The sequence below is a fragment of the Tenrec ecaudatus genome, chromosome 13, assembly GCF_050624435.1.
Source record: "Tenrec ecaudatus isolate mTenEca1 chromosome 13, mTenEca1.hap1, whole genome shotgun sequence".
In the NCBI taxonomy this organism is placed as follows: domain Eukaryota; kingdom Metazoa; phylum Chordata; class Mammalia; order Afrosoricida; family Tenrecidae; genus Tenrec; species Tenrec ecaudatus.
In genome coordinates this window covers 114,059,306-114,084,759 of record NC_134542.1, presented here as the reverse complement: position 1 = coordinate 114,084,759, position 25,454 = coordinate 114,059,306, and the positions used below count along the sequence as shown (strand labels likewise).

General features: G+C 42.3%; 1 protein-coding gene across 2 annotated transcripts in view; it reads left to right on the top strand.

Moving 5' to 3' along the window:
* The window catches only part of THSD7B (thrombospondin type 1 domain containing 7B), a 1,078,590-nt gene that overhangs the window by 414,344 nt on the left and 638,792 nt on the right, over positions 1-25,454 (top strand). For both annotated transcript variants that reach the window (XM_075530023.1, XM_075530024.1), the window contains exon 5: positions 7,339-7,508. In XM_075530023.1, coding sequence (XP_075386138.1) covers positions 7,339-7,508 — 170 coding nt within the window. The remainder of the gene's footprint in view (positions 1-7,338; positions 7,509-25,454) is intronic.

Sequence of the window (25,454 nt, the reverse complement as noted above, 5' to 3'; positions counted from 1 at the left end):
AAGAGCTTATCTCTGCACCGCCACGGCTCATTATTGCCTGGAATACTACCCGTTATATTGTAGGACAAAAGCACTGCTTGTTGAAAGAAAGAATGAATGATTGCATTGATCAATGTATGTGCGGTTACTTCCCTCATCGGTTTGGGGTTCATTTCTCCTTCTAATGATGACTGCTTCTCCCCTCTGTCCTGGCATCAGGCTCCCTGGGTAGCTTTCTCGTAGCTTGATGTCCTCCATGTGGTCTCAATTTGAATGATGAACATGTCCCACCTCCAGCCTTCGGAGACCCTAGGGTGACTGGGAACACTGCTCGCTGCCCAATAGTGGGAACAGGACGGTTATTTCCATGTGACAGCGTGGCACGTTCACCTGACATTCAGAATGACCAGAAAGCCATGCGAGTATTTTATTTCAGGATCTTCAGAAAGATTTTATTTTCCTAAAATGACATTCTGCACATTTTAATGGGAATTACATTTCCACAGTTAAAAATTCCTTTATTTGGCTTGCCTTTTTTTCCAGCTAAACAATGTCTCTTAAAAATATTATTGTTGGTCCCTACATGATCATAGCACCACAGTAGAATGATTATAAAGCTAGTGGGTATGCAATGTGTTACAAACTGTAATTGTGTTTGAGGTTAGGAGAGGATATTATTTTGGCAGTATGCAGTTTTATTGGTTAGTTGTCTCTGACAGTATCATTATCACCACCAGAGGATATTAATAGAGCATCTTGTTTTCCTCAAACCAAGACCAGCATTTTATTTACCTTGTAATAGTTCATTGGATAGTTTATTGTCTAATGAATCTACATTCATACAATCTTATCAAGCTTCATGAATTTGGTATTATAATTCATTTTTATTTTTTAAGCTACCAAAGTATCGCTAAGCTTCTCTTTAAAGTGATAGAAAAATGTGGAACAGATAAGCATGATGTGATTGAACAACATGGTGAAAAAAATTAATTTCAATAAACAATACATGTGACGATTGTATAAAGGATAGATGCTTTGTTACAGATGTATTTCATAGACACACACACACACACACACACACAGAAATTTCAGAATGAGATAAATCTGACTTTGGCTCCTGCTCTCTTGCTTACTGATTTATGTGTCCTTGGGGACATTTTATATACTCTTTATGACAGTTTTTTTATGTCTGAAAAATGAGAGAGAAGCCTTTCCTCAGAGAGCTGTTGGGAGGATTAAATGAAATAGTACAGTACTTAGCACAGTGCCCAACACAAGAAAGATATCATCAATGTGGACCGGTACTCAGGAAATAAACACATCATGGTATCCTGGTGGCGGCGGTCGTGCTGTGAAGTGCCACTGAGTCCTTTCCAACTCATCGGGGCTCCATGCCCAACAGAGTGAAGTAGCACCTGGTAGCCCCAACCATCCATGCCTTACCTCTCCTAGCTGCCGGACCCTTGGGGGGAAGAAAGCAAGTCCATCCTGCACACTGATATTTGTAGAGGGCAGTGAGGGTTGATTGATTCCCTGAATTCTGTGGCCATCTACACTACTTATGGCATGTTCTAAACCAATTTTAAAGTTCTGCTTACTCTCATAAGGTGGGAGCTGGCCTTTGAGATGACCCATCGTCCTAAGGGGGAGGATGAATGCGCATGAATTCAAACGCCCGGGAGCTGGGAGAGAGCACATTAGATGGGTTTGTTCTTTGACACAGGAGTGAACCCTTGAAGGGCAGGTCCCCGGCCATCAGGTAGCCCTGCTTCCCTGGGACCGGAGGATTAGCCCTGAAACAACGTTTAAAGGCGAATGAATGCAAGGAACGTTTAGCTGACGGACTCCTTTGATTCCTTATTCTGTCAGATCCTGGAAACACTTGCTCAGGTTGGCAGAGTTCAGGCTGTTCTGTTTTTATGGCTGCTGGGTGATTTGTGACTAAACAGAGATATGGCTTTTGAAAAAACTAAAGCAAAAGAGATGAGCACAGACCATGAAAAGGCCCACATTTTTTAAAGGGAAGCGAGAAGCCCTTTACGGAGGTGCTTTTTTTCCTTTGCCTCTTGCTGGGCTGGTATTTCCTCTGCGGTGGTAAACAATAGTGAAAGTGATAAATGGCTTATAGTTCTTTAGAGACTTTGTCTTTTGCAGGTGAATGAAAGTTGGGTGATTTTGGTTAATGAGCTACCAACAGGGGTTTTGTTACTTTATATAAAACTATAGTCATTAAACTTTCCTTTTCATTTTTCTTTGTAATGAATTCAAAAAGTCCTGAATTGCTAATTCTTGGAGGATCATGATACATTGATTAAAAATGCATTTTATAAAGTGTGACCGATTCCTTTCCAACAAGCCCACACATTACTGTAAATTGCTACGAGTCTGAGCTTTATATTTCTCTTATATCCTTTGCTGAACCTTGGTGGCCAAATGTAGAATCTGGTATCTCTGGTAGTAAGACCTTTGATGAAATCAATGAAATCATCACAAACAAAATGTTACACATATGTGTACATGCATGTATGCGTGTGCTTTCTATTATAGCCAGGCACAAAATGTATATGTAGAGGAACATAGCAAAAAGGGGATGGACATTTATTATTTACCGGGTTCAAGACCCCCATTTTACAGATGGAAAAATAGAACTGGGCCAAAATCACAAGTTGCAGGTCACAAATCTCAGATTCCAATTAGGTTAATTTGACTCCAAAGTTTACCTGCCCTCTCTGTCTCACGATTCCCTACCTTATTCACTGTGGTCGAAGAACTTCATAGTACTATACGAGCCTCATAGTCCCAATTTATTTACCTCTTCCTTAAACTAGAGTGCCCTTCTTTTAGTGAATTCATTGGGCAAGAGGGTTCAAGTGAGAACCTGGTAACAGTTTACTTGGACATTTTTCTATCACATTATATTGTGTCCTAGAAGATAAAGCATATCCCTGAAAGTTAGACATAAGGCACAAGGGCGCTGCATGAATGAAGGCTTTGTCACAGTGCACAGAAAGGCCCGGGAGGACTGTCTTGGGCAAGGAATAACATGGCTGGCCATTGTGGGTTGCAATTGTCAAGTCGGTGCCAACTCACGGCAACTTTATATATGACAAAGCCCAGCCAGGCCCAGTCGTGGCCTTGTTCACCATTGTTGCTAAGTTTAAGCCCATTGTGGGGGCTGCTGGGCAGTTTTGGGGGCTCACCTTCCAGCATTTTACCAAACAATATTCTGTTGTGATCCATGAGGTTTTAATCTGCTAACAATTGGAAAGAGATTGCTAGACCTTTCTTTCTAGTCTATTTTCGTCTAGGAATGCCATTGAAACCCATTCATTGTGGGTGATTCTGCTCATAGTGTATATATGAGCGGCATAGAATCCAGTATCATAGCATGACAATAACATGGCACCATAACATGACAAACTAACTGACAGATAAGCAATGATTCTGATGATTACAAGTGCATTGTTGTCCATATTCACTTAACATTAGCGAAACCTGTACCCTGTACACCACACTGTTGTCCAGCCCACTGAATAATGTTCACTCCTTGTGGGGGGGGGGGAGAGGGAGGTAAAAAGGAAGTGTAAGAGTAAGGTTGAAGAAGAATCATTACATTATAAAACATTCCAGAGGAAAATCATGTTCTACTATATTGGACTTTAAAAAAAATACAAACAAAAAAAAACTAATGATGCTCAGACTTAAAGGTTTTTATAATGGTAATGTTCACTGTGATGGAGTATGATGATCAGTAAGAGTAGGCTTAGAAATTTACTTTCTGATTGAGCATCTGTTACTTGATTTTGATTTTATCTCATTTTTGTAAGGCCAGGCCACAAGATAATCTTATTTTTTATTTCTGATTTCTGTCTTTTAAGCAGTCACAAATATCACTAAGCTGAGACATTTTCCTCTAATATGAAATCTGACAAAGGACACAAGAATATTCTTAGTTTTGTTTTTGTCCCCGAGGTTCCCGAATCTGATGTTTATGTGAATTCTTTGGGGCTGTATGAAGGTGGTGGGCTGGAGAAATACTGCAGGGAGCCACAAATGGATATTTCATCCGGAATATCCTCCAGGAACCAATGTAGCCTTGTGCTCGGTGCTCTCTTTCTTGCAAGATTTGTATGAACTCCACTGTTTTCTCTTTGGTTTGTATGTATGTATGTGCATATGTGCATGCACATATGTTTACTAGTATAGTTCATGTTGCTGTCATTGGCTGTTGAGGCAATTTCCCATAGGACAGAGTATCACTGGGATTCTAGGCTGTAATCTTCACGGGAGAAAGGTATCAGGTCTTTATTCTGTGGAGCCTCGGGATGGGCTCAAACTGCCAACTCTTTAAAAGTAGATGATCCCAAATGGACCAGCGACTTCAGCAGATTTCTGAAAAGAACTTGTGACTTGATCGTAGTGCCAGAGGAACCCGCAAAGAAGAGCAAAGGAAAATGACCGTGTTGGTACCTGTCCTGCTCATGCAAAGCTCCCAGTCCAGTTGTACAAAAGAATGACAATCTAATCACACGTGGGTACCAAGAGGACTGTTTGGAATAAGAATTTACAGCCACTATCCACAGTAGTTAACCTGTCCCAAAGTGCCCATCATGGCTCCAAAGGTTGGTCAATGCCATTCTGATCAGTGGGACAGAAGAGCAATTGGGAAGACAATAGAGTGCAGTGTAGATGCTGGAGGCATTTGAATCGCAGCTGGGTTTGAATCCCAACTGTTGTTTATCATCTCAGTGATGCACTTTCACATCTGTAAACATCAAAACCAAACTCGCTGCCATGAAGTCGATCCAAACTCCTGGCAACCCTATAGAACAGGATCCAAACGAATTGCCTTCGTGGGTCTCCAAGCCTGTAACTCTTTAGGGGAGAGGAAAGTCTCTTCTTTCTCATGTGGAGCAGCTGGTGGGTTCAAACTGCTGACCTTGGTGGTTAGCAGCTCAGTGGGTAACCACTGCTGCACTCTAGGACCTGTCTCCAAGGTCCGTTACGATTGTTAAATGAGTGGATATGAGTTAAGTGATTAGCAAACTGCCTCCCCCAAATAGATGCGATGTGAGTGGTACTCGTTTAAAACTACAGTTTATTCTACTTGTTGTCATTGTGAGGTGCCATCCAGTCGGTTGTGATCCACAGTGACCCTGCACAACGAAAAGCAGCCCAGTCTGGTCTTTCTGTCCTCAGAATGGTTCCTATGTGGTGGCCCCTGAGTCAATCCACCTCAAGAGCCTTCCCGTTTTCCAGTACCCTTCTACTTTACCAAGCCAAATGTCTTTCTCCTAAGGCCTGGCCTCTCCTGTCAACATGTCTGAAGTATACAGACAAAGTTTCCCCATCCTTGCCTCAACATAACACTTTGGCCATACTTCTTCCAAGAGGGATTTGCTTGTCTTGTTGGCAGTCTGTGGTACTTTCAATGTTCTTTACCTGCACCATAGTTCAAATACATCAATTTGCCTTCAGTTTTCCTTATGTAGTGTCCAAATTTCACATGTGGAAGAAGCAGTTGAAAACACCCTGGCTTGAATCAGGTGCATCTGAGTCCTCAAAGTAACACCCTTGCTTTTCAACCCTTTCCAGAGGTCTTGTGCAGCATGTGTACCCAGTGCAGTGCGTCCTTTGATCTCTTGACTGCTGCTTCCGTGAACATTGAGCCAAGCAAGACAAACTCCTTGATAACTTCAGTTGGTTCTCCATTATCATGATGGATTGTTTATGGGGGACAGGGATGTCAACTTCTCAAGTATGGACTTTGAGCCAGCATAATCACGATGACAATGGTCTCCGCCTGATAGTAAGGTTGTTCGAAACTCGTGCCCATGGCTAGCACGGATCTGCATCTGCTAGTGGTTCAGTCTGACTGGATTCTCTGTAGATGGGCTCTGGGCTTCCCCTCTCCTCCATAGCCTTCTACAAATTGGGGGTTCATAACTTCAGCTGATACTTTTCTGAAACTCTGACAGCTCCCTCTCAGGGCACTGCTACACTGTTGTTGGATAATCTTCATCACAATTTTACTTGTTTGTGATATCAGTTATATTGTTCTATAATTTGGATTTTTGGAATTGCCATGAGAGCTAAACCTGTTACCGTTTGACAATTTTCTCAACACATATATTGTTGTTTCAAACAACCTACCTTATTCTCCCAGTATTTTATAGCCATTTATAAACTAAATGAACATATTCCTGTCATTTTACCTAAAAGCATAGCCACAGATGTTAAAAGAAAAGAAATGTTCTCACCAATTAATTATGATGAACTGGTGTTAGCTCATTTTTTATTACCCGTGCCTTTATCCCAATGGTAAAGAGTCAAATACATAGGACTAGATACTTACATCAACAAGGTTGAAAATGTGGAGGTCATTTGAAATATTATGTGCACAATTTCCAACATTGATACTCTGTCCTACTTATTAAAAAGAAAGGCCATATTTCACACAAATGTGTAGGTCATGAAACTCCACGACAAATCCAGTTACTATGAATTCACCTCATTTGACTTCCAGTAAGCTGCAGCTTTCTGCCACTCTCATATGGATGGAAACTGAAAGTCCACCACTTTCCTTCTGGTGGCGCCTTCCTGTGCGCCAAAAAAGAACTGTGGCCCATGGGACTGTAAATGAGACAGGGTCCTTTCTGGAGTCCTGGAGTTACATACATAGTAGCTGTGCCAAGTGTGAGGTTGGCATTTACCTTCACCTAGAAGCACAATGGAAGGAATGCCTGCTGCTCTTCTCTTAAAAACAAACAAACAAACAAACAAACATAACCGGGAAATGAAACCTCACAGGTCACAGTTCTGCACTGAAGCACCCGGGGTCTGCGTGAATCAGAATTGACATAAGGGCCATGGATCATGATAGAGAACAGAGGCAGTGCAGTGGTGTAATGCTTGCCCTCCTGTGAGGGTCAGGAGTGACAGGTAAGCTTGATGCTCACTCAGCATGTCTGATGGACAGTCACCACCTGTCATCAATAGAGGCTCATTATTGCTATGGTGTTGATAAGGCTTCTGGAGAGCTTCTGGAGTAAGACGGGCTAGGAAGAAAGTCCTGGTGATATGCTTCAGGGAATCAGCTAATGAGCGCTCCATGAACCACAAGTCCGATTCACAACCTATCAGGGGAATGGCTCAGGAAGGGGGTGGTATTTTGTTCTGTTGTGATGAGGTTACCATGTATCACGGGGCCAAACTTTGACAGCAAACATCAATAATTCAAAGCCAGAAGACATTAAGTTGGCCCCAGAAAAAAATATTATACACACTTGATGTCATTATTTAGCTTTTCATTTGAATTTCACATTTCCTCACTTCTTTAAATCAATCAAATCCAAACAGGTATTCCTGGAGGACCTCTGAATGGAAGGAATGCCAAGTCTCACTTCTCCTTGAGCAGCAGGACCCCCACTGGCATGCAACAGGACATGTCTGCGGTGGTGGCATCCAGACCAGGGAGGTGTACTGTGCCCAGAGCATGCCAGCCTCATCTGCACAGAAGACCAAGGAAGGTAGGCCATCTGTCCCTGGGGCAGAGTGTGCTGCTACTGCTAAGGGAAGTCAAAAAGCCACATCCATTCTGCAATACAGTTTGTTTTTAAGAATAATATTTTGTCCATGACTTGCTCAACACACCTACCTTTAAGGTCTTTGTGAAAGTTAAATGCAAAAACAACCTCTGATTTGTAGCACAGATTAAATGTCACAAGCTAAGGGATTAGTATGCTGCAGTGACTCACTAAACTTTTTGCAAAGTGTGTGTGTGTGTGAATTTGTGAATGTGACCATTTCCATAAATATATCCATTTGAAACAGCAAGGACCTATCATTTTAATTCTCCCTGTTAACTGGAGAAGAAGAAATCCCCTCCATGGGTAGCACTTCATCAGGCAGGTAACACGCAGCCTTAGATAATTTGCTTCAGAATGTAAAAAGCTGATAACCTGCAGAGATTTATAAACTTGTCCAGATTTATTTGAGTCCACTGGAAATCCCAGAGTAGATAACAATGTTTTCCATCTGGAACAATATGTGGGCTGTTCCAACCACACATGTGGACTCAGCAGTAATAAAGGGGCAGAAATGGTAAAGGTACAATCAAGGCCTTGTCTGCCAACTGTATATTCTCTGCTGTGGGGTTTTTTTTTTAAACATTTTATTAAGGGCTCATACAACTCTTATCACAATCCATACATACATCAATTGTATAAAGCACATCTTTACATTCCTTGCCCTCATCATTTTCAAAGCATTTGCTCTCCACTTAAGCCCTTTGTATCAAGTCCTCTTTTTTCGCCTCTCTCCCCGCTACCCCCTCCCTCATGAGCCCTTGATAATTTAAAATTTAGTATTTTGTCATATCTTGCCCTGTCCGGCGTCTCCCTTCACCTCCTTTTCTGTTGTCCATCCCCCAGGGAGGAGGTCACATGTAGATCCTTGTAATTGGGTCCCTCTTTCCAACCCACTCACCCTCTACCCTCCCAGTATCGCCCCTCACACCCCTGGTCCTGAAGGTATCATCCATCCTGGATTCCCTGTTCCTCCAGCTCCCATATGCACCGGTGTACAACCTCTACTCTATCCAGACTTGCAAGGTCAAATTCGGATCATGGTAGTGGGTGGTGGGGGGCGGGGAGGAGAGAAGCATTTAGGAACTGGAGGAAAGCTGTATTCTTCATCTGTACTACATCGCACCCTGACTGACTCAACTCCTCCCCTAGACCCCTCTGTGAGGGGATCTCCAGTGGCCGACAAATGGGCTTTGGGTCTCTACTCTGCACTTCCCCGTTCATTCATATGGTAAGATTTTTTTGTTCTTTGATGCCTGATACCTGATCCCTTTGACACCTCATGATCGCACAGGCTGGTGTGCTTCTTTCATGTGGGCTTTGTTGCTTCTGAGCTAGATGACCGCTTGTTCACCTTCAATCCTTTAAGACCCCAGAAGCTATCTCTTTTGATAGCCGGGCACCATCAGCTTTCTTCGCCACATTTGCTTATGCACCCGTTTGTCCTCAGTGATCGTATCTTGGAGGTGTGCACCCAATGATATGATTTTTTGTTCTTTGATGCCTGATAACTGATCCCTTCGGAACCGCGTGATCACACAGGTTGGTGTGTTCTTCCATGTGGGCTTTATTGCTTTTGAGCTAGATGGTAGCTTGTTTATCTTCAAGCCTTTAAGACCCCAGATGCTATCTCTTTTGATAGCCGGTCGCCATCAGCTTTCTTCACCACATTTACTTGTTAACCTGCTTTGGCTTCAGCGGTTGTGTCTGGAGGGTGAGCATCATAGAATGCCAATTTAATAGAAGAAGGTATTCATGCATTGAGAGAGTGCTTGAGTAGAGGCCCAAGGTCCTTCTGCCACCTTCATACTAAACCTATAAATATAGGCACATAGATCTATTTCCCTCTCCTCATATATATATTTGCATATGTACATGCCTTTGTGTAGACCTCTATAAATGCCCTTTGCCTCTTAGGTCTTTCCTCTATTTCCCTTGACTTTCCTCCTGCCCCACTATTATGCTCCGTCTCCACCTGGGTTGCAGCTATACCTCTTCGTTGCCTTACCCTTGATCATTCCCTACCAGCCCTGCCACTCCCACCTCACCACCAATTTGGATCCCTTGTTGTTCCCTTGTCCCTGGGTTTGTTAACTTCTATCAACTTTCCTGATATGACAATATATCCATTTTATTCTGCAAAGGTCTTCATGCTATGTGCCTTTTTTTCTTCTTCTGTGACATAGCCTTTCAGAGCTCCAGGGACATAGTTTCTCACAATCTTAAGACACGTGGAAAGATCCACTTTACAGACTTCTTAACATTTCATTTACATATTTACAAGTTGAGGTTGTACAACCACCATCAAAAGTAATAGTTAACTTTTCTTCTCTAATTAGACCTTTGGAAAATGGGAATTTCCACACTGGTCAACTGACTGTACTTACTCCTCTAAATTAGGAGAAAACAGATTTAGATCAAAAGCACATGATTGTTATTTCAAATTTGGGTCATTGTTCCCTCCTTTTCCCCCCTCTACTGTTGTCTATAGCAATGATCTCCTGGGATCAATATGTGAATCAAATATAGAATTGATAGATTAATAACTAACTATTCTCAGCTCTGACTTTCACGTTCTGCTGATACTACCATCTTCCTAAATTTCTTTCATGAAAACTGCTTTTCTTATGGGACATTTTATTTTGAAGTTGGGACATTTCAGATGGGGCATTTTATTTTGAAGTTCATCAGCTTTAGCCTTTTTCAGCTGCCTTCATGGAAGCATACTGGACAGGAGGATGAGAAATAAAAAGATTATGTTTTCCAGTTGGGAATTCTGGGCTACCTGGAGAAGTGGCCTGAACTAGAGGAGGCATATTAAATAAAGATTCAGTTGTCAACCAAGGAACAATCTGTGTTAAACATCAAAACAACGTTAGGGCAAGTCACATGTCCAAATTAACTCTTGGGTTCATCTGAAGCAGAAAATAACTTAGAGGGCACTAGGACTGGCAGGTCGGTTCTCAGGAAAGGTTTAAATGTAGGGCCAATTGGTAAACATGCCCAGAGGTAACCTTATACCCTTCTTTGCACCCTATTAAATATGAGGAGCATAACTATTTTGGAGATGAAACCACAGTCACAATTGTGTTAATGCACAGTGTACCACACTGCTTTCAAAATTTTTATTTTGATTTTTCCATGTTTGGTCCATAGATTGATTACCTATTACTTAACTTTTAAAATCAGTCCTTTCATTTTTTATTGTTGCCATTTATACATATACCCTGATAAAAGTTCATAAAATGTGACGTTCTTAGCTGAAGTAAAGCACAGGAGAACAAATGAATTGCTATTGTGAGGGACCAGTGACTAAATGTAACTAAGGAGATACATTTCAATAGTCCCAATTGCTTCTGCATTTTGCTTGCTGATATTGATGAGGACTTGAAGCACTTCCTGATGAAGATGAAAGATTGCAGTCTTAAGTATGGATTACAAATCATGGTGAAGAAAAACAAAATCCTCATCATTGGACCAATAGGTAACATCATGATAAACAAAGACAAAAGACTGAAGTTGTCAATGATTGTGTCTTGCTTGAATCCACTCAATGCTCCTGGAAATAGTCAAGAGAACAAAACATGCATTGCATTGGGTCAATCTGCTGCACAAGACCTCACGAGAGTGTTGAAAAGCAAGGATGCTGCTTTGAGGACTAAGGTGCACTTGACCCAAGCCATGGTATTTTTAATAACCTTATGTGCATGTGAATGTTGTGCATTGAATAAGGAAAACCGAGAATGAAGCGATATATTTGATCTATGGTACTGGTGAGGACTATTGGCGCCGACCGCCAAAAGAACCTACACACCTGTCTTAGCAGTCCAATCAGAATGCTCCTTACAGGCAACGGTGGTGGGACTTCATAGCATGTCCTGTGCACATGCTGGGAGAGACCAGTCACTGTCGCTGAAGAAGGAGATCCTGTTTGGTAAAGACAGTGGTAGCAAAAACTGCGCTGAAACATAAGCACAATTGTGAGGAAGGTGCAGGGTTGGACAGCGTTTCATGCTGTGGTTCATGGGGCTGCTATGAGTTGGAAAGAACTTGGCAGCACCTCACACCAATAACAACAACTCTTTTAGCTAATGCAGTAACACAGCTGTTGACATTTCCTGCATTTCCATTTCTGCAAACATCAACTTCTTTTCTTATTACTTAATCTTGTTGGATTTAGGTGGGAGAAGGCATTTTAATGACATTGATTTAGGAAATTCCTTTCTCAGCCACAAACTCCCTGGCTTCCCTACAAGGTTAATTTTTTTCTTGAACTTAAGGAGTCTCTGTTGATTCCCTGGAGTCAAATTGATTGATTTTTTCCCCTTTTCAACAAAATAACATCTCCTACATTTCAAGAACTTGATCAAAAAGAAACTCAAGATCTCAGATCAAGCAAATGTGCTTTCATGTATCCATTACACAATTGAATGCAATAGACACATTACACCACAAAATTTTTAAAAAAAAGAAAAAAAGAGGAATGCTCCTGATTTCCCACAGGCCTCTAAAGCTTAAGGCCAAGCCCAGATACTTACGCTGACACCAGACCAGATGCAATTCTGTCAGGGACTTTGTATTGCTGAAGGCTCATTTCCCATGAATCTCAGTGCCCGTTACCTTGGGGTCCAGTAGCAGTGCTGCTGGTGCCATGGGCGAAGCATTGGGAGAAGGAGGCAGCTGTCTGCTCTGAAAGTGTCCAGCTTTGGGGAGTTCTACTCTGCCCTCCAGAGGCTGTGAGGGAAATCAACTTGCTGACGGGATAATTAACAGCAGATAATGGGCAACATGAAGTTGAGAGAAATAATGCACGGTAATATTTGAGAAGAATCCATGAGATTGATGCTTGCCTTTAAATCTAAAATCTCAGATTTACTTCCTACATGCAAATGCGGCATAAATACTCAGTTATCAATAACATGGGGTGAAATGTCATACAGACACGGAGAAGGAAATATGACTATTTCTAAAAATCACTAAAAGGTGTTGGTTAAGTTATAATTGAACAGAAAAGTGCCTGAGTTGTGTTTTCTTTTCATATTTCAGACTGTAGCCTTGACTTCACATAGACACAGTTATTTTAAGGATGGAACAGAGTTTACATTTGCCTTGGTTAATACATCCAATTCCCATTCTTTCCTATGCAGAACTTTCTAAGAATATCTAACTTTATCTTGTTGGGACTAAGTTGGCTTTAAGGGAGTGCATGATCCACTGAGGGACTGGTTCCTGGAATTCTAACTAGTGGATAGTGACTTGAATGTGGACGGTACTTTCGGTTATAGATTTTAACTCTGGCCTATATTGATCTTCTATAAGTCACATGAATATTATACAGATCTTATCACTCATGTAAAATGTTATTAACATGGTAAGTAAAACCAATGACTATCAAACCTTCTCTCTCTCTCTTTCTTCCTCAAATTTCTTATGGACCACCTATGTTTTACTTGGTGGTAATGGTATTGGATTGGATATGCCTCAGGCTGTGTACTAGGCACTAATGTTATAAAACATACTCTTCTCACCAGTAATCTGTCTTTACAGTGAAACAGCTGTTGAACGGACACTTATGTACCGTAAGTCCTGTGACTGCTATACATATCACATGGTTGAAACCAATTTCTGGTACCTGGGATAATCTTCATAGCAGAGAAGATATTGTTCAGGTGTTTGGAGGCTCAGGAGGAAAGAGTATCCTGAGCAGGAAGATGAGCAAGCATGTGGAAAGGAATGGGGCATGGATGTCGGGGATGCTTGGGGGAGACACAGGCAGGTGTGTGAGCAGAGCACGGGGGAGGTGCTATAATGGCACTGGAAAATGAGGCCGTTCTACAGTTAAGTATATTTCAAAGATGATTGGTACTTACTACAGACCTATGCCCCGTGCTGCCGCCTTTCGAACAGAGAACACTTAGTTTTAAGCTATGCTTAAAAATGTCAGTTTGCTAAGAGAATTTTCCTGAACACATACCTTCTATTTGCAAACTGACCTGAGTGTCCAGGAAGTCTGTGAGCCGTGAAGCAATGCAATGCACAGTCTGAATAGATGAAGAGATTCCAAGAGGAGCAATAAAAAAAGATGTCCCACCATCATTGTTGAGACTGGAAATGTCCTTTACCAGTTCTTCGAATCGATGTTGACATCACTAGCTTATTTGAGTGGGAGGGCCTGTTTTCAGGAAAGTGCTGAACCTAGAACTTTCCTTAGTGCTGACCACAGAAAAGAAAAGAGACCATCTGAATAGGGGCAGCCTTTCCCTGACTTCGTGTTATCAGAGCAGCAGGCATAACTGAGGGAAATGACCTTTGCTAAATGAACAACGGGATATCTGACAGCAGTTCACACAAGGCCAGGAGAAAGGAGGCACTTGCCTGTTATCTCTCAACTTTTGAAACATCCCCAATTATCTGGATCATTTCTGTAGGAAGCAGTCAGCAAAGAGGAGCAGCGGGTAATTAGGCACAGGTACTTCCCCAGATTCTTCATCGCCAACAGTGAGGCAGCAACAGTGAGGCAGCAATGGAAGAAGGTAGCTCAGGGTCACTCTGGAGGCAGGAAAGCCAAAGACGCAGGGACATAAGTGAAGGCAAGTGGGTGAACTCCACCCCTAGGTATCTTTTCTTTAAACTTCAGAATAGATTCCTTTCTAAATCTTGAATTAACTGTCTAGGATAGAAATGGGGATCAGAATGTCCAATTTTCCCACAGGTTGTTTATTTATTTGTTTGTTTGCCACAGATAATTTTATTAAGAAACTTCTAAGGAGGAAGAAAACCTTTCCCAGCCAGCATGGCTGGTCTTGGTATTTATTTCCCACCTCCGTACACAGCCTTTTAAGCATTGGTGCCCAAGAGATTCTCAAGAAACTTTCTTTTATTCTGGTTCATTTTCCCCCTAGTCCTAGTGTTGCTGTGGATTAGGCATTGGGCTGCTAACTGCAAGGTCAGTGGTTCAAAACCACCAGCCCCATCCAGGGGAGAAGAATGAGGCTGTCTGCAACAATAATGATGCAAAGCCTTAGAAATTTATATTCTCGTGACTCTATGGGTGGCTGTAAGTTTGAATAGACTTACTGGGGGGTGGGGATGGTGGGAAGCAGGCGACTTGATTTCCCAAGGTGTCTCCAAATGAAAAAAATGCTGAGTTGGTAAAAGGAACAGTATCTATCACAGTGTTTACTTCACAGTGTGGTAGAGATCATCAGACTGGAACGCACTATTATCGAGTACTTTCAGTACCGTGACCCTAGACTCAGGCACACACACATGCACATAGGTGCCAATGATGAAAAGCCTGCCTGCGAAATGCAACCCTGGTGACTCACACCCACTTGGGTATTTCACAGAAGAGAGACGTTGGGACCGTATGTGAACCCCTTGGAGTGTGTTTATGGTCTTCAACATGTGAGGCTAGACTCATTTAGATGGCAAGTGGTTAGTATGGGTTTATATATGTATATTATTTATATAAAACACCCCAAACAAGCCCACTGTATTGAGTTGATTCCCATTCATTGGGACCTTAGAACTGCTCCCTACAGTTTTGGAGACTGCACGTCTTTAGAGGAACAGAAAACTGCATCTTTCCCTCTCAGAGTGGGTAGTGGATTCAAACTGGTGACCTTGTGCTTAGCAGTCCAACGTGTAACTAACTAAGCCACCAGGCTTCCATATAGGTTTTTGTTAGGTGCCCAAAGTCCTTTCCAACTTATAAAGACCCTAATACATAAGAACAAAAGCCTGCTGGTCTTGGATCAGCATAAGGCTTGTGCTTACGTTGGAGCCCTTCGTTGGAGCCACTGCATAAACCCATCTTGTGGAGGCTTTCTTCCTTTAGTTGCCCTGTGCTTTCCCAAAACCGTGATGCCTTTCCAAGAGTGCTGCCTTTTCCCGAGGGCTGATCTCTCCTGATAATGCGTCCAAAGTACATGAGAAAAAGCCTTTCCGCCTTTGCCTCTCAGGAATTCTTCCAAAGCAGAAGTATTTGCTCTGTTGGCAGTCCATAGTCCTTTCAATATTCTTCCCACCATCATAGTTCAAATGCATTGGTTGTTTTTCTTCCGCCTTCCTTATTCGGAGCCCAGCATTTGCACGCCTATGAAGCGATTGGAAATGCCATGGCTTGGGTGAGGTGCTCCTTAGTGCTCAGAGGCACATCCGTGCTTCTCCGCCCTCTAAAGAGGTCGTGTGGCACTGGCTTACTGATGCTTCTTCTGCTCTCTGGACCGCTGCCTCCCTGGGTATTGGTTCTGGATCCAAGCAAGGTGAACGTTTTGACAAGTTCAATCTTCTCACCCTTTGTCAAGATGTTACCTATTGGGTCAGTTGTGAGGAGTATGGTTTTCATTACTTTGACTCGTGATCCACTTTGAAAGCTTCACTCCTTGGTCATCAACAATGCTTCAAATCTCCCTCCCTTACAGCAAGCAAGGCTGTGTCCTCTGCTACTGCCGCTTGTTGATGAGCCTTCCTCTCATCCTCATACCACATTCTCCTTCCTATAATCCAACTCCCCCGATGATTCGCTCAGTGTACAGATTGAGGAAGGATGGCGGGGATACACCGCTGGCCCACATAGTTCTTGGTTTTAAGCCAAGTCGTGTTCCCTTGTTCTGTTTGCACACTCGTCCTTTGATCCACTTACCGCTATTGCATGAGCACAAGTCGATGTTTGTAATGCCCATTCTTCTCAAGAGTGCCTGTAGTCTGTTTGGGTCCACACATTTTGATGTCATCTGTCTACCTAACTCTCCGTCTATTATATATCTATCTCCACAGGAGTCTTGTAGGATAAGAATAAAAAAATAGATGTTGAAATTTGTGGAAAATTCCATGATCTTGTCATTCATTTTTCCCTGAACTCTTCAAGCCCCGTCATAGGTAATATGTAATTATTTTTATATATTTTCTCCCAAAGAATGCGGAGAAGTTAGAAAAGGGATATTAAATACTTCAAGAGCAACTAGGTCACCAGAAGTCTAAATCGAGACCTGTTTTCTGTTTCACTGCATTGAAATCATAAGTTTAGTTATTTTTAAATATCAAATGTAACAAACTCACAATAGTGCGATGCAGAAAATGTTTATTCAATTACTATGCTCAGCAAGAATATTAAGGAATTAATTAAAAAAGAATATTAAGGAGCTTCTACTTTAAAGACTCATTAAATTATCAGACTGTTTGTAATATTAAATGTTTTCTAATCGATTTATCTACAGGTATAATTCACATGATTCAAATAAGAGCTGAAAACAAATAGGTCCCCTGGGTAGCTGAGAAAGAGAAAACCTCACACTGACTAGGTTGCTGCTGGGAAAGGAATGAGAGCGCTCCATAGACGTTCTGATGCTGTGCAGCTACTGCTCAACTTGACCTCCTAATGAGGCAAGACAGCTTGTGTCATTTGTTACGCATTTCTTTAGAATTAACACTGGTAATTTGATAACTCAAAACTGTGTATTGCTGGAACAAAAACACGCGGTGCTGTGGAGGAGGTAGAGCGTGACGGACCTAGAGCTAAATACGTGTGTGGACGTTTCCACGTCTTCCAACACCAGGAGGCCAGTCTGCCTGGAGTTCTCTAGCCACAGCCTTGTCGCAGCACTTTCTGCCTGATTGTAGTCGTTGCTCTATTAACTTCTCATGACCGTTCACGGCCATTATGGAGAACACCGCTCCTTTTTATTCCCATGGCTGGTCTTTCTATAAATGGACCATAGAAATCCTTATGGAATAGAAACCGCCCCAAGAATGCAGTGTGTGCTATATAGGGTTTGGTTTTGTTCTGTTTGAAGTACAGAGAAAAGAATTGTTCTATTCTTGACACACCAAAATGATACACTAGCTGAGTGTTCACACACAGCCCGGGAGGGCAGAAGTCCTGGAAAGGGATCAGAGGAAATAGGTCTGACACTCAAGACCTGGTGGAAAGCGGCTCCTGGCAGGAATGCAAAGGAGAGAAATATAAGGCGGCCCTGCGACAGGGAGATCACCGTGAACTGCTGGCTTTGCTCAGCATACTTGGCCTATGGCACCAGTTAGTTGCCTTTTGAGTAATTTCCAGAGTTAAATACGATTGAATGTGTGTCCTGGACTGGTTCTAATTCTTAATCTTCTGGGAAGAAATGATTTGGCACAGCATGCAGCAAAATGAAGGACATTTTCATTGAAAGGGAGGTGGAGGGGCTCAGGCAAGCATCTGAAAGTTTCAGTATACGTGAGAGCTGTTTAAGACAAAGGTGTCTGAGAGCTCTGCCTGCCAGCTAGGTCTCCCGTTTAGACCCCTTTCCCTGCTTAATCCACTTGGGTGCGGAGTCCGTGTCTTTGGGGTTATATTGTTAATTAATTTCCATTCCCAGTATCAAATTGCCTCCCTGGTCTTTCTCTGGGCCTCACGATCTAACTACATATTTAAATGAACTATATTATGGAAACCAGAAATAGTTTCACATTTTTTCCCCTTGTATCATCATTACTTTTGAATGCCTTAGCAGAGACAAGGAAGGTAAACAAATTCAGCAATGTGTTTAGTACCATAAAAGAAAACAATCATTTGAGGGAAGTAGAAATTAATCCAGTTGGATTTGTTCTCAGGGCCTGAGGTTTGACTTGTTGAGAAGAAATTGTCTGCCTGCACCTTGAAGGAATGGTTTAGACTGGAGTACATGTGATAGGGACAGAAGCAGAGGTCAAGGTAAGGCAAGGTGAGGACCAAGGTAGAGCTGTGTGTGGACTAGGTACAGAGCAAAACCAACAAGGCAGATGTGACTATGAAGGAGATGAAAGTTGTCAGTTGTCGAGGGAAGCCATCGTGTTGGTCCTGACTCACAAGGACTCGGTGCAAAACATAACAAAACACTGCCATCCTCACAACTGTTAGGTTTGAGTCCATTGTTGCAGCAACAACGTCAGTCCATCTCATCAAGGGTCTCCCCTCTTTTGCTGCACCTCTACTTTACCATGCATATAATAGCCTTCCCCAAGGACTGGTCTCTCCTGAGAATATGTCAGCAGCCCACGAGGCAGAGTCTCACCATCCTTGTTTAAAAGAACTTCCTACCTGTACTTCTCCAAAGAGATTTATTTTTCTTCTGGCAGCCCATGGTACATTCAACATTCTTTGCCAAAACCATAATCAAAAATATCAATTCATTTTTTTGTCTTTCTTATTCAGTGTCCGACTTTCATCTGCATATGAGCTAATTGACAATAATATGAGCCAGGTGCACCTGGTCCTCAAGGGGACATTCTGGCTCTTTAACCCTGTAAGAGGTCTTGTGCAATGGATTTGCCCAATGCAATTCTTGACTACTACTTCCATGAGCTTGGATTGTGATTCCAAACAAGATGAAATCTTTAACAACTTCAATCTTTTCTCTACTTATCACAAAATTATCTGTTGGTCCATTTGTGAGAACTTTGCAATGCATTGCACTCAACCCTGAAGGCTGCACCCATTGAGCGTCATCACCAATGCTTAAAAAAGTTCTGTCACCTGTTTTTAATAAACAGGTCTTTAATAAATGTTTCTCTAATCTGATGCCTACTTCTTCATATGTGTATTGTCTTCTCAGGTTTAATAAATATGGTGAATGGATACAATCCTGACCCCCATCTTTCCTGAATTTATACCACTCAGCAGTCTCTTAAGGACTGCTGGTAGTTTCATGGTTATATGTTGGGTTGCTAATTGCAAGGCCAGTAGTTTGAAACAAAGTCTGGGCTTTCTACTCTGGTAAAGTGTGAGTGTCTCAGAAACTCCCAGGGGAAGTCCCCATCCTGTCCTGTGGGGTTATCATGAGCTGGCATCAATGGGATGGCAGTGAGTGTGCTTGAGGGACTGTTTTGCCCCATGTACTGGTCCATATACAGGTGAATTACAGTAGAGATGTAGAATTTATTTATCTCACTGCATTATAATTGCTTGTTAGTGTGTACTGTTACAGATCCTTGGAGATGCAGTGGGTTAAGCGTTGACCTGCTATCTGAAAGGTTTGCAGTTTGAACACACCAGCTGTCCAAATGAGAGGGATGAGGCAGGCTATAGACTGCTTTTGTAAAAAAAAAAAAAAAATTGCAACCTCAGAAGCCCTATGCAGCAGTCCTATAGAGTCTGAATTGATTGGATGTTAGTGGGCTCAGGTTATCTTGGTGTTCAGTGAAGTAGGTTACCTGAAAGCTCTGTGAGGTTAAGGACCAGGTGTCAGTGGGGTTCACGATCATTTCCTGAACACTTGGTACTGTGTCTGATACATAAAACGTGTTGCAATGAAATAAGCTTTGTGCACCTTCTCACATTTTGATTTGCCAACTTCCATTGGTAGCACCAGTTTACCAATTCCCTTTCAGGTTTACATAAAACACATTGGGATGCATGGACCCAATCTAATTTCCAAAGTAGACTTGGGGGCTCTCGGTGCTACAACCTGAAACATACCGCCCAGTGGTATGAGAGAGTTTGCTCCCTTTGAATTGAACCTTGGAAACAGAAGTAAAATTTAGGTGGGAACAGAGTATTCCTAATGTATTTATATCATGATGTTTTCTGTTGGTCCAGCATGAAGGTGTCTGTGTGTGTGTGTGTGTGTTTCCACTTGAATTGCAATGCCTGAGCAACTGCCTTCTAGAGAAATTCTGTTTGCCAAGCACACAGAGCTCTTTATACTTTTATTGGGGGCTTTTACATCTCTTATCACAATCCACACATTCATTCAGTGAGTCAAGCACATTTGCACACATGCCGCCATCATTTACAAAGCATTCTCTTCCCACTTGAACCCTTGATATCAGCTCCCCATTTCTTCCTCCTCCCTCTCCCATCCACCTTCCCTCACAAACCCTTGATAAGTTATAGATGGTTATTTTCGTGTCCCACAATATCCTCCATTGGCCCTCACCCATTTTCCCATTATTTGTCCCCCTGGGAGGGGGTTATATGTTGATCCTTGTGATCTATTCCCCTTTTCCCCCCACCTTCATTGTTGTCCCTGAGCAGTTTTTCTATCCTGGATTCCCTGTGCTGAAGGATCTTATCTGAAGCAGTGTACATGCTCTGGTCTAATCTGATTTGTAAGGTAGAATTGAAGTCATGATAGTGGGTTAAAGGAAGCGCCAAAGAACTAGAGGAAAGTTGTGTGTTTCATGGGTGCTATACTGCACCCTGACTGGCTCATCGCTTCCCTGTGATATCCAGTGTTCTACAGATAGGCATTGGGTCTCTACTCCCTGATCTCCCCCCGACCCCATTCACTTTGGGTATTATCGTAGATGCCTGCTACCTGATCCCATCAACATCTCATGATCACATAGGCTGGTGTGCTTCTTCCATGTGGGCTTTGTTGCTTCTCCACTAGATGGCCACTTGTTTATCTTCAATCCTTTAAGACCCCAGATGCTATATATTTTGATAGCCAGGCACCGTCAGCTTTCTTTACCACATTTGCTTATGCATATATTTTGTCTTCAGTGGTCATGTCAGGAAGGTGAGCATCACAGAATGCCGGATTGTTAGAACAAAGTGATCTTGTGTTGAGGGAGAACTTGAGTAGAGGCCCAATGTCCATATGCTACCTTAATACTTAACATATAGATATTAGTACATAGTTTTATTCCCCTCTCATTTATATATATGCTTTTATAATAGGCCTCTATAAATGTCCTTTGCCTCCTGGTTCTTTCCTCTATTTCCTTTTACTTTCCTCTTGTCCCACCATCATGTTAAGCCTTCATTCAGTTTAAATAATTCCTCGCTGCTACATTGCCCTTGATTAAGCCCCACTAGGCATCCTATGATCTTCCTTCCATTAATTTGTTGTTCCCTTCCCCCTGGGTTGGTTGCCTGCCCCCTGCCTTCTTTTCTCCACCTCCCCTTCTCCTGTACCCCCTGGAAACACTGGTCCCGTTCTTTTCATCTCTGAATTATTCATCCTGCCTATCTTATCTAGATAGACATGCAGATACATTAATAAGTGCAAAATCCCAGGCAAAGTGAAATAAAACAACAAAGGAAGTCAAAACCAACAAAACAATAACAACAGCAACAAAATACAAAATAACTATAACAAAAAGAAAGCCACTGACAAAAATTGAAAAGCCTACAAATAGTTCAAGGTCTGTTTGTTGGCCCTTATGAATGTTTTCCAGTTGAGTCTGATGGTGTGCCACACTCTTGTCTCCAAAATCTATTTTTGGTATTTCCCCTGGTATTTCATCACTCTGCCTCCCCCCAACCCCCCCCACCTGCTGCTCTGCTGCATGCCTTCAGTGCCTCCCTGCAGCGTGATGGGGCCAGAGCGTGTACTATTCCCTCACTGGGTCTCCAGTGCTGTCCCCAGCAGTGCCATGTTTCAGTGAGGGACGCAGTGTCCCATGGTGAGACCGGTCTTACGATCCTCCCAGTGAGTTGTCTGCCCCGAGCAGGAACATAGTCCTCTGAGCTTGGCGGACCAGGATGAGCTCTCCTCCCTCTCAATTCCTTCTTTTTCTCCTGTGTGCACTAATCCAACATGCTCCTCTCCCCAATTGTAGCCCCAGTGCTTTCCTCTGAAGTGCATTCTTCTGAGTGGGGCTGAGGTGGAGTGTCCACACAGTTGGGATGGGGGCCGGCCCTGCAGACCTGTCTACTGGTTCTCTGCTACATGCTAGTATGTTGTACTCACTTCTTGGCGCACTTCTGGTCTTTCCCTCTCCTGTGGAGATATAAACACCCTTCCCTTGGATAGGTTAGTGCCCTGCTCACCCACCACCAGTGTCTTTTTTTATCATTTCTTTTTGCTCTCTCTTTCTTTCCCCATCTTATTTAGTTGGATGCTGTGTGTATCTCTGGCTTGGGTTTGGCCCCTGCTATAGTTGTTGGACCTCACCCCAGGGGTGAATGTATATAGTAGCTTTTTTCCCTATGCTCAGCTTTTTTTTTTTAAAGCTTATCTCAGTGGACTCATGTTGTACTTTCCTTTTGTGCTTTATTTACTTCACTTAGCATGTTTTCCTCCAGTTATTCCCATGTGGCAATGTGATTCATGCTTTCATCGCTGCTTTTTAGGGATACGTAGTACTCCATTGTATGTATGTATGTATGTATCACAATTTTTTGGTCCATTCATCTGTTGATGGAAATTTCGGTTGTTTCTAACTCCATGCAATTGTGAACTGTGCCACATTGAACATTGGTACACAGATGTCTGGCCGTGGTTTGGTTTTTGCCTCTTCTGGGTATATGCCCAGTAGGGGGATTGCTGGGTTGTATGGTAGTCCAATTTCCATCTGTTTTAGATATCGCCAAATGAATTTCCGTAATGGCTATACATACCTACAGGTCCACTAGCAGTGGATGAGAGTTCCTATCTCCCCAAAGCCCCTCCAACACTTGTTACTTTCTGATTTTTTGAACTGGGCTACCTTTGAGGGTGTTAGTTGGTATCTCATAGTGTTTTGATTTGCATTTCTCTTAACATCTAAAGAGCGAGAACATTTTCTCATATGTTTATTGGCCATTTGGATTTCTGCTCCTGTGAAACTTCTGTAGTGGGCAGTTAGTTTTTTGTTATTGTAAGCTTGCAAAGTATTGTAGATTTTAGTAATAAGCCGTTTATCTGATGTGTTATTGCTAAAGATGTTTCCCCAGTCCATGGGCTCTCTTATTACTCTCTTGGCGAATTCTTTCGATGTACACAGGTGATTTATCTTCAGTATATCCCACATGTCTATTTGTGCCTCCTCTCTATTTGTATCCTTCCCTCTTTCTGATAGCCGATGTAGTCCCTGTGCCAAGGCTCTAAGGTTTGTCCAAATTCCCTCATTAATGGCCCTAATTGAAATGAGGAACTGATGCCAGTGGCTTAAGTGGAGAGCAGATATTTTGAGAATGATGAGGGCGATGAATGTACGTGTGATTTACACAATTCATGTATGTACGGATTGTAATAAAAGTTGTATGAGCCCTAATAAAATGATTGTTAAATATTGCCCTAATTGTTTGGAGTTTCAGCTCAAGGTCTAGATCCACTTTGAGTTTATTCTTGTGCATGGAGCGAGGTAAGGGTATTGTTTTGTTTTTCTGCAGATAGATATCCATTTTTTCCAGCACCACTTATTAAAGAGGGCATCCCACTTCCTGTTGGATATTTTGGGGGCCTGTGTTAGTCTGGGTACTTTAGAGAAACAAATGCACAGAAATTCATATGTATAAGACAGAAGTTTATGTAAAGGAAAGTGCACATCAAGAAAACATCCCAACCCAGTGCTATCCACGCCCACAAGACCAACATTAACCCATATGGCTGACACCAATCTACAAAGTCCTCCTCCATCTCACAAAACACACTCATTGGTGCTGACTGCAGGAGGAAAGCTGAGTCAGTGAACGTGTAGGCATCTCAGTGCTGGCAAGAGTGTCCACACGGCTACTCCAGCACCCAGGGTTGCATCGGGGTAGGTCCATGTGGCTTCTCCTCAGTTATGCTTTGCAGGAAGTGAGCCATGTCAACTGAAGGAGGGAAGTGGTTAAGGCAGCTGCATCCTGGTCTGAACATCAGAGAACAATAGACGTGAAAACTAGAAAGGCAAGGCTCACAGGGCCATTTATCTCTCCGCCCTTCAATTAACCACACATGTGTTTATCAGCTAGGCTGGCACAATAAATTTTATTATCTCAAGGCTCTTATCAAAACTCAGTTGTGTGTATGCTGATTTTTTTATTTCTGGGTTTTCAGCTTTTTTCCATTGGTCTGGATATCTGTTGTTATACCAGTACCACACTGTTTTCACCACTGTGGCCATATAATACATACTAAAGTCAGATAGAGCAAGCCCTCCCACTTTGTCCTTTCTCTTGAGGAGTTCTTGGCTTATTCTGGGCTTCTTCCCTCTCCATATGAAGTTGGTAATCAGTTATTCCAATTCTTTGAAATAGGGTGATGGTATTCCTATCGGGATAGCATTAAACTTATATAGTGCCTTGGTCAGAACTGACATCTTTACTATATTGAGTCTTCCAATCCATGAGCATGGGATATTCTTACACTTGTTGAGGTCACTCTTCTTTCCTTGTAATAATGTTCTGTTGTTATTCTTCCTTCAAATCTTTTTGTTTTTAGTCAGGTATATCCCTAGATATTTCCATTTGTGTTTGGCTACTGTAAAGGGTACTATCTTTTTAATTACCTCTTCTGTGATCTTGTCTGATGCAGTCCGATAGACTTTGCACACAGAGCTCTTATAAAGCTTGGGGTTTAGTTGATACCTGGTAGCCAGCCCAATGGCACATCACAGAACATTGCTTCCTGCTCTACCTGCTTCACTTCCGTATGTCTTCCCTGTCACAGCTAGGTCTTACACCTTTCAAATATAGTACTAACTCCTAAATTTTCATATTAGACTATGAGCTTTAGAGGCTTACAGCTAAAATAAAACTTAATATGTGCTTAAAGATTAAATGAGAGCCACTAATTTAGAAAATGCATTGTGTTTTTTCTGGATAAGACACAATAGGAGCCTGAGGCATATGAAAACTGTAAACAAATGCCTCCTCCTTCTCCCTCACCTCATTCACTCCCTTTTCCCTCTTTAATCAAAATTTCCTATTTCTTTTTCTTCCTCCTATATTTATTCTTTTGAAGTTTGTATTCATCTGTGTATAATTGTGGTAGACTTCACAACCAGTATGATACTGCCTGGAAAGAGAAAGAGAAGAGCCCAATAAGTGCCCAATAGCTGCTTCTTGAACAAATGAAGCAAAACCTCTGCCTACTGTCTTACCATTTCAGCTTGGGGCATTTCTTCTTGTTTTGAGGCAGCTTTCTCTTTGCTGTAATTGCTCACCTACACCTGCACCCCATTAATGAACAGTTTGGTTTGCTTCTTCTGTGTAAAGATTGTATCTGGAAGGAC